This window comes from Salvelinus fontinalis, chromosome 7 (assembly GCF_029448725.1).
Source record: "Salvelinus fontinalis isolate EN_2023a chromosome 7, ASM2944872v1, whole genome shotgun sequence".
NCBI lineage: Eukaryota > Metazoa > Chordata > Actinopteri > Salmoniformes > Salmonidae > Salvelinus > Salvelinus fontinalis.
In genome coordinates, this window is record NC_074671.1 from 2,354,791 (window position 1) to 2,372,371 (window position 17,581).

At 54.9% G+C, this 17,581-nt stretch overlaps 1 protein-coding gene across 2 annotated transcripts in view; it reads left to right on the top strand.

Annotated features, from left to right (window-relative positions):
• The window catches only part of LOC129858927 (cytoplasmic protein NCK1-like), a 99,144-nt gene that overhangs the window by 74,971 nt on the left and 6,592 nt on the right, over window positions 1-17,581 (top strand). For both annotated transcript variants that reach the window (XM_055928167.1, XM_055928168.1), the window contains one exon: window positions 14,161-14,924. In XM_055928167.1, the coding sequence (XP_055784142.1) occupies window positions 14,161-14,924 (764 nt within the window). The remainder of the gene's footprint in view (window positions 1-14,160; window positions 14,925-17,581) is intronic.

Consider the following 17,581-nt stretch of genomic DNA (forward strand, 5'->3'; position numbering starts at 1 on the left):
GTGATGTTTTTAATTAGGCTTTGGATGGTGTGTCAATACACCCAGAAACTACAAAGATACAGGTGTCCTTCTTAACTCAGTTGCCAGAGAGGAAGGAAACTGCTCAGGGATTTCACCATGAAGCTAATGGTGATTTTAATACCGTTTTAATGGCTGTGATAGGAGAGAATTGAGAATGGGTTAACAACATTGTAGCTACTCCGTAATACCTAAATTACAGTGGTGCAAATCTAACACATCACTGAGTACGGCTTTCCATATTTTCAAGCATTGTGGTGGCTGTATCATGTTATAGGTATACTTGTCATCAGCAAGGCATGGTGAGTTTTTCAGGATAAAAGGAAACAAATAGAGCTAAGCACAATCCTAGAGAAAAACCTAGTTGTCTGCTTTCCAACAGACACTGGGAGAATTCACCTTTCAGCAGGACAATAACCTAGAACACAAGGCCAAATATACACTGGAGTTGCTTACCAAGATGACATTGAATGTTCCTGAGTGGCAGAGTTACAGTTTTAACTGAAATCTGCTTGAAAATCTATTGCAAATATTTTCAAACGGCTGTCTAGAAATGATAAACAACCAACCAGACAGAGCTTGAAGATTTTTGAAAAGAATAATGAGCACATTTTTCACAATCCAGGTATGGAAATCTCTTGGAGACTTACCCAAAAAGACTCACAGCTGTAATTGCTGTCAAAGGTGTTTCTAGCACTTATTGACTAAGGGGGGTGAATATTTAAGTAAATTAGAGGGAGAGGAGGAGGAGGTTGGGGGACAGGAGGAGGGGGACAGGAGGAGGAGGAGGAGTAGGGGGAACAGGAGGAAGAGTAGGGGGGACAGGAGGAAGAGTAGGGGGGACAGGAGGAAGAGTAGGGGGGACAGGAGGAAGAGTAGGGGGGACAGGAGGAAGAGTAGGGGGGACAGGAGGAAGAGTAGGGGGGACAGGAGGAGAATTAGGGGGGACAGGAGGAGGAGGATTAGGGGAGACAGGAGAAAGAGTAGGGGGGACAGGAGAAAGAGTAGGGGGGACAGGAGGAGGAGGATTAGGGGGGACAGGAGGAGGAGGATTAGGGGGGACAGGAGGAGGAGGATTAGGGGGGACAGGAGGAGGAGGATTAGGGGGGACAGGAGGAGGAGGATTAGGGGGGACAGGAGGAGGAAGAGTAGGGGGGACAGGAGGAGGAAGAGTAGGGGGGACAGGAGGAAGAGTAGGGGGGACAGGAGGAAGAGTAGGGGGGACAGGAGGAAGAGTAGGGGGGACAGGAGAAAGAGTAGGGGGGACAGGAGGAGGAGGATTAGGGGGGACAGGAGGAGGAGGATTAGGGGGGACAGGAGGAGGAGGATTAGGGGGGACAGGAGGAGGAGGATTAGGGGGGACAGGAGGAGGAAGAGTAGGGGGGACAGGAGGAGGAAGAGTAGGGGGGACAGGAGGAGGAAGAGTAGGGGGGACAGGAGGAGGAAGAGTAGGGGGGACAGGAGGAGGAAGAGTAGGGGGGACAGGAGGAAGAGTAGGGGGGACAGGAGGAAGAGTAGGGGGGACAGGAGGAAGAGTAGGGGGGACAGGAGGAAGAGTAGGGGGGACAGGAGGAAGAGTAGGGGGGACAGGAGGAGGAGGATTAGGGGAGACAGGAGGAGGAGGATTAGGGGAGACAGGAGGAGGAGGATTAGGGGAGACAGGAGGAGGAGGATTAGGGGAGACAGGAGGAGGAGGATTAGGGGAGACAGGAGGAGGAGGATTAGGGGAGACAGGAGGAGGAGGATTAGGGGGGACAGGAGGAAGAGGAGTAGGGGGGACAGGAGGAGGAGGAGTAGGGGGGACAGGAGGAGGAGGAGTAGGGGGGACAGGAGGAGGAGGAGTAGGGGGGACAGGAGGAGGAGGAGTAGGGGGGACAGGAGGAGGAGGAGTAGGGGGGACAGGAGGAGGAGGAGGAGTAGGGGGGACAGGAGGAGGAGGAGGAGTAGGGGGGACAGGAGGAGGAGGAGGAGTAGGGGGGACAGGAGGAGGAGGGTTAGGGGGGACAGGAGGAGGAGGAGGAGTAGGGGGGACAGGAGGAGGAGGAGGAGTAGGGGGGACAGGAGGAGGAGGAGGGTTAGGGGGGACAGGAGGAGGAGGAGGGTTAGGGGGGACAGGAGGAGGAGGAGGGTTAGGGGGGACAGGAGGAGGAGGAGGAGTAGGGGGGACAGGAGGAGGAGGAGGAGTAGGGGGGACAGGAGGAGGAGGAGGAGTAGGGGGGACAGGAGGAGGAGGAGGAGGAGTTGGGGACAGGAGGAGGAGGAGGAGTAGGGGGGACAGGAGGAGGAGTAGGGGGGACAGGAGGAGGAGGAGGAGTAGGGGGGACAGGAGGAGGAGGAGGAGTAGGGGGGACAGGAGGAGGAGGAGTAGGGGGGACAGGAGGAGGAGGAGTAGGGGGGACAGGAGGAGGAGGAGGAGGGGGTGAGGAGTAGGGGGGACAGGAGGTTGGGGGACAGGTGGAGGAGGAGGTTGGGGGACAGGAGGTTGGGGGACAGGAGGTTGGGGAACAGGTGGAGGAGGAGTAGGGGGGACAGGATGTTGGGGGACAGGAGGTTGGGGGACAGGAGGTTGGGGGACAGGTGGAGGAGGAGTAGGGGGGACAGGAGGTTGGGGGACAGGAGGTTGGGGGACAGGAGGTTGGGGGACAGGTGGAGGATGAGTAGGGGGGACAGGAGGAGTAGGGGGGACAGGAGGTTGGGGGACAGGTGGAGGAGGAGTAGGGTGGACAGGAGGAGGAGTAGGGGGGGCAGGAGGAAGAGGCATTGGCTTCCTTCCTCAACGACCACCGCTCAGTGTTTCCTCTCCTCACTTTTCTTATACAATAAGGAAGGGCTGTTTCCTCATCTCCTCCCTCTGCCTCCGCCACATTGTTCTCAACACCAATATGCTGGTTACGTTTATTATGCTCATAGCAACACGGTCTAGGAATGTTTCAGAACTGTAGACAGGAACCGCTAACGGAGGAGAAAACACAGTTAAAATATATACAGTTGAAGTCAGAAGATAAAAGAAGACATACACCTCAGTTCTGCCCACAAATGTTCTATAGGATTGAGGTCAGGGCTTTGTGATGGCCACTCCAATACCTTGACTTTGTTGTCCTTAAGCCATTTTGCCACAACTTTGGAAGTATGCTTGGGGTCATTGTCCATTTGGAAGACCCATCTGCGACCAAGCTGTAACTTCCTGACTGATGTCTTGAGATGTTGCTTCAATATATCCACATCATTTTCCTCCCTCCATAATGCCATCTATTTTGTGAAGTGCACCAGTCCCTCCTGCAGCAAAGCACCCCCACAACATGATGCTGCCACCCCCGTGCTTCACGGTTGGGATGGTGTTCTTCGGCTTGCAAGCCACCCCCATTTTCCTCCAAACATAGCGATGGTCAGTATGGCCAAACAGTTCTATTTTTGTTTCATCAGACCAGAGGACATTTCTCCAAAAAGTAAGATTTTTGTCCTCATGTGCCGTTGCAAAATGTAGTCTGGCTTTTTTTATGGCAGTTTTGGTGCAGTGGCTTCTTCCTTGCTGAGCGGCATTTCAGGTTATGTCGATATAGGACTCGTTTTACTGTGGATATAGATACTTTTGTACCTGTTTCCTCCAGCATCTTCACAAGGTCCTTTGCTGTTGTTCTGGGATTGATTTGCACTTTTCGCACCAAAGTACGTTAATCTCTAGGAGACAAAACGCGTCTCCTTCCTGAGCGGTATGACGGCTGCGTGGTCCCATGGTGTTTATACTTGTGTACTATTGTTTGTACAGATGAACGTGGTACCTTCAGGTGTTTAGAAATTGCTCCCAAGGATGAACCAGACCCGTGGAGGTCTACAATTTTTTTCTGAGGTCTTGGCTGATTTCGTTTGATTTTTCCATGATGTCAAGCAAAGAGGCACTGAGTTTGAAGGTAGGCCTTGAAAGACATCCACAGGTACACCTCCAATTGACTCATATTATGTCAATGAGCCTATCAGAAGCTTCTAAAGTCATGACATAATTTTCTGGAATTTTCCAAGCTGTTTAAAGGCACAGTCAACTTAGTGTGTGTAAACTTCTGACCCACTGGAATTGTGATACATTGAATTATAAGTGAAATATTCTGTCTGTAAACAATTGTTGGAAAAATGACTTGTGTCATGCACAAAGTAGATGTCCTAACCGACTTGCCAAAACTATAGATTGTTAACAAGAAATTTGTGGAGTGGTTGAAAAACGAGTTTTAATGTCTCCAACCTCAGTGGATGTAAACTTCAGACTTCACCTGTATCTGTATTAGTGCTGCACCATTGTTCCTACATTATCTAACCAATTACAGACATGTCTTAGTGATGATCATCAGCCTTCACAATGGACAGGCGCCAATCAGACCGCTGGCTTGTACACCAGGAAATATAGATATTTTTTTGCTACTGCTCGACTAAAGAAATCTCGGTCGACCAACAGCTTATTGACCCAACAAAATGGGGTCAGCCCTAGTGGCTGTAGACTGGTTTTAAGGTGTATATGATGGAGGGGTTTAGAGAGCTCAGTGATCGCTCTGACCAAGGATGTGAAGCTGATGCCAGCCAGGCAAACACAGCGATCAGTCTCGGCCTCATGCTATTGTAATGTAAAGTGGTTGTTTTGAATAGTTGAGGAAAAGAGCTAAGTCAAGTCCCTTGATGCCCAGTGTGATAACGCTACTGTCACCTCGCTAGTTCTACACAGTTTAGGTCGGAAGTTTACTTACACCTTAGCCAAATACATTTAAACTCAGTTTTTCACAATTCCTGACATTTAATCCTAGTAAAAATTCCCTGTCTTAGGTCAGTTAGGATCACCACTTTATTTGAAGAATGTGAAATGTCAGAATAATAGTAGAGAGAATGATTTATTTCAGCTTTTATTTCTTTCATCACATTTCCCAGTGGGTCAGAAGTTTGAATTCACTCAATTAGTATTCGGTAGCATTGCCTTTAAAATGTTTAACTTGTCCATGTGGTCCCCCTAAAGACTGGTAATCAGTTTCCAAATAAAAACCACCAATGAAACGATAAAGGCTATATAGAAAATGTAAGGGTGCCATTTATGGAGCCAGCTTTTTGTCTAGGAGTCTGGTACCGCCTTATAGAGGGTTAGAGTCACAGCTAGATAGCTTTTTGTCTAGGAGTCTGGTACGGCCGTATAGAGGGTTAGAGTCACAGCTAGATAGCTTTTTGTCTAGGAGTCTAGTACGGCCTTATAGAGGGTTAGAGTCACAGCTAGATAGCTTTTTGTCTAGGAGTCTGGTACGGCCTTATAGAGGGTTAGAGTCACAGCTAGATAGCTTTTTGTCTAGGAGTCTGGTACGGCCTTATAGAGGGTTAGAGTCACAGCTAGATACCTTTTTGTCTAGGAGTCTGGTACGGCCTTATAGAGGGTTAGAGTCACAGCTAGACAGCTTTTTGTCTAGGAATCTGGTACGGCCTTATAGAGGGTTAGAGTCACAGCTAGACAGCTTTTTGTCCAGGAGTCTGGTACGGCCGTATAGAGGGTTAGAGTCACAGCTAGATAGCTTTTTGTCTAGGAGTCTGGTACGGCCGTATAGAGGGTTAGAGTCACAGCTAGATAGCTTTTTGTCCAGGAGTCTGGTACGGCCTTATAGAGGGTTAGAGTCACAGCTAGATAGCTTTTTGTCTAGGAGTCTGGTACGGCCTTATAGAGGGTTAGAGTCACAGCTAGATAGCTTTTTGTCTAGGAGTCTAGTACGGCCTTATAGAGGGTTAGAGTCACAGCTAGATAGATTTTTGTCTAGGAGTCTGGTACGGCCTTATAGAGGGTTAGAGTCACAGCTAGATAGCTTTCTGTCTAGGGGTCTGGTACGGCCTTATAGAGGGTTAGAGTCACAGCTAGATAGCTTTTTGTCTAGGAGTCTGGTACGGCCTTATAGAGGGTTAGAGTCACAGCTAGATAGCTTTTTGTCTAGGAGTCTGGTACGGCCTTATAGAGGGTTAGAGTCACAGCTAGACAGCTTTTTGTCTAGGAGTCTGGTACGGCCTTATAGAGGGTTAGAGTCACAGCTAGATAGCTTTTTGTCTAGGAGTCTGGTACGGCCTTATAGAGGGTTAGAGTCACAGCTAGACAGCTTTTTGTCTAGGAGTCTGGTACGGCCTTATAGAGGGTTAGAGTCACAGCTAGATAGCTTTTTGTCTAGGAGTCTGGTACGGCCTTATAGAGGGTTAGAGTCACAGCTAGATAGCTTTCTGTCTAGGGGTCTGGTACGGCCTTATAGAGGGTTAGAGTCACAGCTAGATAGCTTTTTGTCTAGGAGTCTGGTACGGCCTTATAGAGGGTTAGAGTCACAGCTAGACAGCTTTTTGTCTAGGAGTCTGGTACGGCCTTATAGAGGGTTAGAGTCACAGCTAGATAGCTTTCTGTCTAGGAGTCTGGTACGGCCTTATAGAGGGTTAGAGTCACAGCTAGATAGCTTTCTGTCTAGGAGTCTGGTACGGCCTTATAGAGGGTTAGTCACAGCTAGATAGCTTTTTGTCTAGGAGTCTGGTACGGCCGTATAGAGGGTTAGCTTTTTGTCTGGGAGTCTGGTACGGCCTTAGAGGGTTAGTCACAGCTAGATAGCTTTTTGTCTAGGGGCTTCAAACTGTACTTTTGAACTTTTAGTTGTGAGGTAACAGGGTCTGTTCTCAGGGTCTGTAATGTCCTGTTGTTGTGAGGTAACAGGGTCTGTAATGTCCTGTTGTTGTGAGGTAACAGGGTCTGTAATGTCCTGTTGTTGTGGGGTAACAGGGTCTGTAATGTCCTGTTGTTGTGAGGTAACAGGGTCTGTAATGTCCAGTTGTTGTGAGGTAACAGGGTCTGTAATGTCCTGTTGTTGTGAGGTAACAGGGTCTGTAATGTCCTGTTGTTGTGGGGTAACAGGGTCTGTTCTCAGGGTCTGTAATGTCCTGTTGTTGTGAGGTAACAGGGTCTGTTCTCAGGGTCTGTAATGTCCTGTTGTTGTGAGGTAACAGGGTCTGTTCTCAGGGCCTGTAATGTCCTGTTGTTGTGAGGTAACAGGGTCTGTAATGTCCTGCTGTTGTGGCTGTCTCCATGTGGAGTCTAATGAGGGAGTCTACCTGCCTGGCCTTAATTCTGCTGGCTCATCAAACTACCATGGGACTGGCTGTCTGTCGGCTGGCTGGCTGGCTGGCTGGCTGGCTGTCAGCTGACTGGCTGTCTGTCAGCTGACTGTCTGTCTGTCAGCTGGCTGTCTGTCTGTCAGCTGGCTGTCTGTCTGTCAGCTGGCTGTCTGTCTGTCAGCTGGCTGTCTGTCTGTCAGCTGGCTGTCTGTCAGCTGGCTGTCTGTCAGCTGGCTGTCTGTCAGCTGGCTGGCTGTCAGCTGGCTGGCTGTCTGTCTGTCAGCTGGCTGGCTGTCTGTCTGTCAGCTGGCTGGCTGGCTGTCTGTCTGTCAGCTGGCTGGCTGGCTGTCTGTCTGTCAGCTGGCTGGCTGTCTGTCTGTCTGTCAGCTGGCTGGCTGGCTGGCTGGCTGTCTGTCGGCTGGCTGGCTGGCTGGCTGTCTGTCTGTCGGCTGGCTGGCTGGCTGTCTGTCTGTCGGCTGGCTGTCTGTCTGTTAGCTGGCTGTCTGTCTGTTAGCTGGCTGTCTGTCAGCTGGCTGGCTGGCTGTCTGTCTGTCGGCTGGCTGGCTGGTTGTCTGTCTGTCGGCTGGCTGTCTGTCTGTTAGCTGGCTGGCTGTCTGTCTGTCGGCTGGCTGTCTCTGTCTGTCAGCTGGCTGGTTGGCTGTCGGTTGGTTGTCTGTCTGTCGGCTGGCTGGCTGGCTGTCAACTGTCTCGCTGTCTTAAAGGGTCACCAGGTCAGGGGTCACAGAGCTGAGTGGTCTGTCTTAAAGGGTCACCAGGTCAGGTGTCAGAGCTGAGTGGTCTGTCTTAAAGGGTCACCAGGTCAGGGGTCACAGAGCTGAGTGGTCTGTCTTAAAGGGTCACCAGGTCAGGGGTCACAGAGCTGAGTGGTCTGTCTTAAAGGGTCACCAGGTCAGGGGTCACAGAGCTGAGTGGTCTGTCTTAAAGGGTCACCAGGTCAGGGGTCACAGAGCTGAGTGGTCTGTCTTAAAGGGTCACCAGGTCAGGTGTCAGAGCTGAGTGGTCTGTCTTAAAGGGTCACCAGGTCAGGGGTCACAGAGCTGAGTGGTCTGTCTTAAAGGGTCACCAGGTCAGTGGTCACAGAGCTGAGTGGTCTGTCTTAAAGGGTCACCAGGTCAGGGGTCACAGAGCTTGTGCGCGTTGGTACGCCGGGGCGGTCAGTGATTTATCAAACAGTCCTAGTAGCATCCCAGACACCCTGGTAGGAGAGACAGACCACTCAGCTCTGTGACCCCTGACCTGGTGACCCTTTAAGACAGACCACTCAGCTCTGTGACCCCTGACCTGGTAGGAGAGAACCATCGATACGTAACACTTGTTCTCATCCTCAGTGGTGGTCCATGACCTTGGCTGTTTGGGAAACGCCCCTAATTAACCATATATGGGCTAAATCAACCCGTTACAGCCCGAGGGAGCGAGAGGTGGTGGGGGTGAGGGGGGAGAGAGAGGTGGTGGGGGTGAGGGGGGAGAGAGAGGTGGTGGGGGTGAGGGGGGAGAAAGAGGTGGTGGGGGTGAGGGGGGGAGCGAGAGGTGGTGGGGCTGAGGGGGGAGAGAGAGGTGGTGGGGGTGAGGGGGGAGCGAGAGGTGGTGGGGCTGAGGGGGGAGCGAGAGGTGGTGGGGCTGAGGGGGGAGCGAGAGGTGGTGGGGCTGAGGGGGGAGCGAGAGGTGGTGGGGCTGAGGGGGGAGCGAGAGGTGGTGGGGCTGAGGGGGGAGCGAGAGGTGGTGGGGCTGAGGGGGGAGCGAGAGGTGGTGGGGGCGAGGGGGGAGCGAGAGGTGGTGGGGGCGAGGGGGGAGCGAGAGGTGGTGGGGGCGAGGGGGGAGCGAGAGGTGGTGGGGGCGAGGGGGGAGCGAGAGGTGGTGGGGGCGAGGGGGGAGCGAGAGGTGGTGGGGGCGAGGGGGGAGCGAGAGGTGGTGGGGGCGAGGGGGGAGCGAGAGGGGGTGGGGGCGAGGGGGGAGCGAGAGGTGGTGGGGGCGAGGGGGGAGCGAGAGGTGGTGGGGGCGAGGGGGGAGCGAGAGGGGGTGGGGGCGAGGGGGGAGCGAGAGGGGGTGGGGGCGAGGGGGGAGCGAGAGGGGGTGGGGGCGAGGGGGGAGCGAGAGGGGGTGGGGGCGAGGGGGGAGAGAGAGGGGGTGGGGGCGAGGGGGGAGAGAGAGGGGGTGGGGGCGAGGGGGGAGAGAGAGGTGGTGGGGGCGAGGGGGGAGAGAGAGGTGGTGGGGGCGAGGGGGGAGCGAGAGGTGGTGGGGGCGAGGGGGGAGAGAGAGGGGGTGGGGGCGAGGGGGGAGAGAGAGGTGGTGGGGGCGAGGGGGGAGAGAGAGGTGGTGGGGGCGAGGGGGGAGCGAGAGGTGGTGGGGGCGAGGGGGGAGCGAGAGGGGGTGGGGGCGAGGGGGTGGGGGCGAGGGGGGAGCGAGAGGTGGTGGGGGCGAGGGGGGAGCGAGAGGGGGTGGGGGCGAGGGGGGAGCGAGAGGGGGTGGGGGCGAGGGGGGAGCGAGAGGTGGTGGGGGCGAGGGGGGAGCGAGAGGGGGTGGGGGCGAGGGGGGAGCGAGAGGGGGTGGGGGCGAGGGGGGAGCGAGAGGGGGTGGGGGCGAGGGGGGAGAGAGAGGGGGTGGGGGCGAGGGGGGAGAGAGAGGGGGTGGGGGCGAGGGGGGAGAGAGAGGTGGTGGGGGCGAGGGGGGAGAGAGAGGTGGTGGGGGCGAGGGGGGAGCGAGAGGTGGTGGGGGCGAGGGGGGAGCGAGAGGGGGTGGGGGCGAGGGGGGAGCGAGAGGGGGTGGGGGCGAGGGGGGGAGCGAGAGGGGGTGGGGCGAGGGGGGGAGCGAGAGGGGGTGGGGGCGAGGGGGGAGCGAGGGGGGAGAGAGAGGGGGTGGGGGCGAGGGGGGAGAGAGAGGTGGTGGGGGCGAGGGGGGGAGAGAGGTGGTGGGGCGAGGGGGGAGAGAGAGGTGGTGGGGGCGAGGGGGGAGAGAGAGGTGGTGGGGGCGAGGGGGGAGAGAGAGGCGGTGGGGGCGAGGGGGGAGCGAGAGGCGGTGGGGCTGAGGGGGGAGCGAGAGGCGGTGGGGCTGAGGGGGGAGCGAGAGGCGGTGGGGCTGAGGGGGGAGCGAGAGGCGGTGGGGCTGAGGGGGGAGCGAGAGGCGGTGGGGCTGAGGGGGGAGCGAGAGGCGGTGGGGCTGAGGGGGGAGCGAGAGGCGGTGGGGCTGAGGGGGGAGCGAGAGGCGGTGGGGCTGAGGGGGGAGCGAGAGGCGGTGGGGCTGAGGGGGGAGCGAGAGGGGGTGGGGGCGAGGGGGGAGCGAGAGGGGGTGGGGGCGAGGGGGGAGAGAGAGGGGGTGGGGGCGAGGGGGGAGAGAGAGGGGGTGGGGGCGAGGGGGGAGAGAGAGGTGGTGGGGGCGAGGGGGGAGAGAGAGGTGGTGGGGGCGAGGGGGGAGCGAGAGGCGGTGGGGCTGAGGGGGGAGCGAGAGGCGGTGGGGCTGAGGGGGGAGCGAGAGGCGGTGGGGCTGAGGGGGGAGCGAGAGGCGGTGGGGCTGAGGGGGGAGCGAGAGGCGGTGGGGCTGAGGGGGGAGCGAGAGGCGGTGGGGCTGAGGGGGGAGCGAGAGGCGGTGGGGCTGAGGGGGGAGCGAGAGGCGGTGGGGCTGAGGGGGGGAGCGAGAGGCGGTGGGGCTGAGGGGGGAGCGAGAGGCGGTGGGGCTGAGGGGGGAGCGAGAGGCGGTGGGGCTGAGGGGGGAGCGAGAGGCGGTGGGGCTGAGGGGGGAGCGAGAGGCGGTGGGGCTGAGGGGGGAGCGAGAGGCGGTGGGGCTGAGGGGGGAGCGAGAGGGGGTGGGGGCGAGGGGGGAGCGAGAGGGGGTGGGGGCGAGGGGGGGAGCGAGAGGGGGTGGGGGCGAGGGGGGAGCGAGAGGGGGTGGGGGCTGAGGGGGGAGCGAGAGGCGGTGGGGCTGAGGGGGGATTCGAGAGGCGGTGGGGCTGAGGGGGGAGCGAGAGGCGGTGGGGCTGAGGGGGGAGCGAGAGGCGGGGGGGTGAGCGAGAGGCGGGGGGGTGAGGGGGGAGCGAGAGGCGGGGGGTTGAGGGGGCGAGAGGCAGATCTTGCTGTGGTGTCCAGCTGTGGTGAAGGGTAGCCTGAGGATGTTAGGGGTGAGTAGGTTATTAGTGAAATGTGACTGGGGCTTTTCCCAGCAAAGAGAGTCAGAGAGACGGCTAGTTACAACTGGGTGTTGCTGGCACCCTGCCTATACTGTAGTACCCTGGGAGAGGCTGGCACCCTGCCTCTACTGTAGCACCCTGGGAGAGGCTGGTACCCTGCCTCTACTGTAGCACCCTGGGAGAGGCTGGTACCCTGCCTCTACTGTAGCACCCTGGGAGAGGCTGGCACCCTGCCTCTACTGTAGCACCCTGGGAGAGGCTGGCACCCTGCCTCTACTGTAGCACCCTGGGAGAGGCTGGCACCCTGCCTCTACTGTAGCACCCTGGGAGAGGCTGGCACCCTGTCTCTACTGTAGCACCCTGGGAGAGGCTGGCACCCTGCCTCTACTGTAGCACCCTGGGAGAGGCTGGCACCCTGCCTCTACTGTAGCACCCTGGGAGAGGCTGGCACCCTGCCTCTACTGTAGCACCCTGGGAGAGGCTGGCACCCTGCCTCTACTGTAGCACCCTGGGAGAGGCTGGCACCCTGCCTCTACTGTAGCACCCTGGGAGAGGCTGGCACCCTGGGAGAGGCTGGCACCCTGCCTCTACTGTAGCACCCTGGGAGAGGCTGGCACCTAGCACGACATATGATTATGTTAGTTCAGACCCAAGTCAAAAAAACACACAGCCATTTTCCAGCCAAAGATGGGAGTCACAAAAAGCAGAAATATAGATCAAATTAATCACTAACCTTTGATGATCTTCATCAGATATCACTCATAGGACATCATGTTACACAATACATGTATGTTTTGTTCGGTAATGTTCATATTTATATTTACATTGGCACGTTACGTGCAGTAATGTTTTTATTCCAAAACATCCGGTGATCTTGCAGCCACAGAAATCCCAGAAATCCTCATAATAAACATGGATAAAAGATACAAATCAAATCAAGTTTATTTTATATAGCCCTTCGTACATCAGCTAATATCTCGAAGTGCTGTACAGAAACCCAGCCTAAAACCCAAAACAGCTAGTAATGCAGGTGTAGAAGCACGTCTATCTTTAATTCACAGAATTAAAGATAGAATTAAAGATAGACTTCTCCTTAATTCAACCATTGTGTCAGTTTACTCAAAAAGCATAATCTGAGTACGGCGCTCAGAGCCCAATCCAGCCAAAGAAATTTCCGCCATGTTGGAGTCAACAGAAGTTAGAAATAACATGATAAATATTCACTTACCTTTGATGATCATCAGAATGCACTCCCAGGAATCCCAGTTCGACAATAAATTACTGATTTGTTCCATAAAGTTCATCATTAATGTCCAAATAGCCACTGGTTGTTAGCGTGTTCAGCCCAGTAATCCATCTTCATGAGCACTAGGTCCAGACAAAAACTCAAAGTTCCGTTACAGGTCATGGAAATATATCAAACGATGTATGGAATTAATCTTTAGGATGTTTTTAACATAAATCATCAATAATGTTCCAACCGGAGAATTCCATTGTCTCAGGCGTCACGAGCCTGAGACACTCTGCCAGACCACTGACTCATTCAGCTCCCATTCCCCCCTCCTTTATAGCAGAAGCCTGAAACAAGTTTCTAAAGACGGTTGACATCTAGTGGAAGCCTTAGGAAGTGCAACTTAACCCCATAGACACTGTACATTTACATTTAAGTCATTTAGCAGACGCTCTTACCCAGAGCGACTTACAAATTGGTAGGCCAAGCTTTGAAAAACTACAAACCTCAGATTTCCCACTTCCTGGTTGGATTTTTCTCAGGTTTTCGCCTGCCATATGAGTTCTGTTATACTCACAGACATCATTAAAACAGTTTTAGAAACTTCAGAGTGTTTTTATACAATACTAATAATATGCATATATTAGCATCTGAGACAGAGTAGCAGGCAGTTTACTCTGGGCACGCATTTCATGTAAAAGTGAAAATGCTGCCCCCTATCCCAAACAGGTTTTAAGTTTGCTGATGACACGACGATGGTAGGCCTGATCACCGACAAAGATTAGACCGACTATATGGAGGAGGTCAGAGACCTGACCGTGTGGTGCCATTCATCAACCTCTCCCTCAATGTTAGCAAGACAAAGGAGCTGATTGTGGACTACAGGGCCGAACACAACCCATTCACATCGACAAGGCTGTAGTGGAGTGTGTCGAGAACTTCTTCAAGTTCCTCGGTGTCCACATCACTAAGGATCTCTCATTGTCCACACACACACCAACATAGTCGTGAAGAGGGCACAACAATGACTCTTCCCCCCCGCAGAAGGCTTAAAAGATTTGTCATGGGCTCTCAGATCCTCAAACAAGTCTACAGCTGCAATCATCTCTATACCAGGCGGTGTCAAAGGAAGGGCCCAGAAAATGTCAGACTCAAGTCTTAGACTGAAAGAAATATAAGAAATGTGAAATAATATATACTTTCACTTTTGATTCTTAAGTATATTTGGGAAATTCCATTTATTGTTGATATTTAACTATATTTAAAACCAAATACTTTTAGACTTTTACTCAAGTAATATTTTACTGGGTGACTTTCACTTTTACTTTTAGTTGTTTTCTATTAAGGTATCTTTACTTTTACTCAAGTATGGCAACTGGGTAGTTTTTACTCCACTGCTGGCGATGATGGTAGTAGGTACGTACTACTGTGTTCATGTGTGGCTCACCTGGTAGAGTATGGTGTTTGTGTCCCGCTTGGGCCACCCATGACTAAGTCGCTTTGGATAAAAGTGTCTGCTTAAATTACATATATTATTTATTATTGTATTAGCTATATCACACACACACAAGTTTCACCTTTTTTATAATATCTCATGGTGCTCCCTGTCCTAACAGACCATAATATAACTGTCGGAATACCCTCTCAGTAACCATGACAACCTGGTGTTTCCCAACAGGCATCGGGAAGGTGAAGCGGAAAACGGGAATGCGTGACACGGCCTCGAACGCCGACGCCGACACGTGCTCCGACAACGGCGAGCGCCTGTACGACCTCAACCTGCCGGCGCTCGTCAAGTTCAGCTACGCCGCCGAGCGCGAGGACGAGCTCTCGTTGGTCAAGGGTACACGCGTCATCGTCATGGAGAAGTGTAGCGATGGCTGGTGGCGTGGGGGGTACCAGGGACGTTCTGGATGGTTCCCTTCCAACTACGTGACGGAGGACGCCGACGGGACAGCGGGGGGAGGAGGGGGCGACAGTTTAGGGGACCCGGTAGGGTCACTGACTGAGAAACTAGCAGCGGTGGTTCACAGTGCGTCTAACGGGAACCGGAGACTCCACACGGTGCAGGCGTTGTACCCGTTCAGCTCGGGGAACGAGGAGGAGCTGAACTTTGAGAAGGGAGAGGTGATGGAGGTGGTGGAGAAACCAGACAACGACCCTGAGTGGTGGAAATGCCGTAAAGCAGACGGACAGCTGGGACTAGTGCCTAAAAACTACGTCAATGTGCTGCCTCCCCAGCAGGACTCCACTACCCAGAATGCCTCACCGGGCCCCGCGGGGCCGCCCACGCCTGACTGTGACTACATCTCTCCGGCCACGGTGGGGCGGTTTGCGGGGAAGCCGTGGTACTATGGCAAGGTGACGCGTCATCAGGCAGAGGTGGCTCTAAACCAGAGAGGAGCGGAGGGAGACTTCCTCATCAGAGACTCCGAGTCATCGGTGAGTCCTGACCTTCAAAAATAGCCCAGGGTTTTAGACGTTTATAAGCTAGGGAGACTTCCTCATCAGAGACTCCGAGTCATCGGTGAGTCCTGACCTTCATATATAGCCCAGGGTTTTAGACGTTTATAAGCTAGGGAGACTTCCTCATCAGAGACTCCGAGTCATCGGTGAGTCCTGACCTTCATATATAGCCCAGGGTTTTAGACGTTTATAAGCTAGGGAGACTTACTCATCAGAGACTAGGTCATCGGTGTGTACCTACATCCCAAACTCTGATATGGACTTCCGCAAGTCCACGGACACATCTTTAGCTGGGACTATTTGATATCTATTTCTACACTTTATTACAGCCACCATAGCCTAGCCTGGTTGCCAGTCTGTTTTCTGCTCTTTTGCCAACTCATTATACTGGTGTGCCAATTGGCTTGACCGTGGCGTAGGCAAAAGCACAAACAGATCTGGGACCAGGCTGGAGAGATCAGATCTGGGACCAGGCTGGAGAGATCAGATCTGGGACCAGGCTGGAGAGATCAGATCTGGGACCAGGCTGGAGAGATCAGATCTGGGACCAGGCTGGAGAGATCAGATCTGGGACCAGGCTGGAGAGATCAGATCTGGGACCAGGCTGGAGAGATCAGATCTGGGACCAGGCTGGAGAGATCAGATCTGGGACCAGGCTGGAGAGATCAGATCTGGGACCAGGCTGGTGAGATCAGATCTGGGACCAGGCTGGAGAGATCAGATCTGGGACCAGGCTGGAGAGATCAGATCTGGGACCAGGCTGGAGAGATCAGATCTGGGACCAGGCTGGAGAGATCAGATCTGGGACCAGGCTGGAGAGATCAGATCTGGGACCAGGCTGGAGAGATCAGATCTGGGACCAGGCTGGAGAGATCAGATCTGGGACCAGGCTGGAGAGATCAGATCTGGGACCAGGCTGGAGAGATCAGATCTGGGACCAGGCTGGAGAGATCAGATCTGGGACCAGGCTGGAGAGATCAGATCTGGGACCAGGCTGGAGAGATCAGATCTGGGACCAGGCTGGAGAGATCAGATCTGGGACCAGGCTGGAGAGATCAGATCTGGGACCAGGCTGGAGAGATCAGATCTGGGACCAGGCTGGAGAGATCAGATCTGGGACCAGGCTGGCGAGATCGGATCTGGGACCAGGCTGGCGAGATCGGATCTGGGACCAGGCTGGCGAGATCGGATCTGGGACCAGGCTGGCGAGATCGGATCTGGGACCAGGCTGGCGAGATCGGATCTGGGACCAGGCTGGCGAGATCGGATCTGGGACCAGGCTGGCGAGATCGGATCTGGGACCAGGCTGGCGAGATCGGATCTGGGACCAGGCTGGCGAGATCGGATCTGGGACCAGGCTGGCGAGATCGGATCTGGGACCAGGCTGGCGAGATCGGATCTGGGACCAGGCTGGCGAGATCGGATCTGGGACCAGGCTGGCGAGATCGGATCTGGGACCAGGCTGGCGAGATCGGATCTGGGACCAGGCTGGCGAGATCGGATCTGGGACCAGGCTGGCGAGATCGGATCTGGGACCAGGCTGGCGAGATCGGATCTGGGACCAGGCTGGCGAGATCGGATCTGGGACCAGGCTGGCGAGATCGGATCTGGGACCAGGCTGGCGAGATCGGATCTGGGACCAGGCTGGCGAGATCGGATCTGGGACCAGGCTGGCGAGATCGGATCTGGGACCAGGCTGGCGAGATCGGATCTGGGACCAGGCTGGCGAGATCGGATCTGGGACCAGGCTGGCAGGATCGGATCTGGGACCAGGCTGGCGAGATCGGATCTGGGACCAGGCTGGCGAGATCAGATCCAAGGTGTCTTTATTTAGACGGGGAGTCAATGCGGTGGTCTATACAGGCGGTGGTCTATACAGGGGGTGATCTATACAGGCGGTGGTCTATACAGGGGGTGGTCTATACAGTCTATACAGGGGGTGGTCTATACAGGGGGTGGTCTATACAGGGGGTGGTCTATACAGGGGGTGGTCTATACAGGCGGTGGTCTATACAGGCGGTGGTCTATACAGGCGGTGGTCTATACAGGCGGTGGTCTATACAGGCGGTGGTCTATACAGTCTATACAGGGGGTGGTCTATACAGTCTATACAGGCAGTGGTCTATACAGGGGGTGGTCTATACAGGGGTGGTCTATACAGTCTATACAGGCAGTGGTCTATACAGGGGGTGGTCTATACAGGCGGTGGTCTATACAGGGGGTGGTCTATACAGGGGTGGTCTATACAGGGGTGGTCTATACAGTCTATACAGGCGGTGGTCTATACAGGCGGTGGTCTATACAGGCGGTGGTCTATACAGGCGGTGGTCTATACAGGCGGTGGTCTATACAGTCTATACAGGCGGTGGTCTATACAGGGGGTGGTCTATACAGTCTATACAGGCGGTGGTCTATACAGTCTATACAGGCGGTGGTCTATACAGGCGGTGGTCTATACAGGGGGTGGTCTATACAGGGGGTGGTCTATACAGGGGGTGGTCTATACAGGGGGTGGTCTATACAGGGGGTGGTCTATACAGGCGGTGGTCTATAGAGGGGGTGGTCTATAGAGGGGGTGGTCTATAGAGGGGGTGGTCTATAGAGGGGGTGGTCTATACAGGGGGTGGTCTATA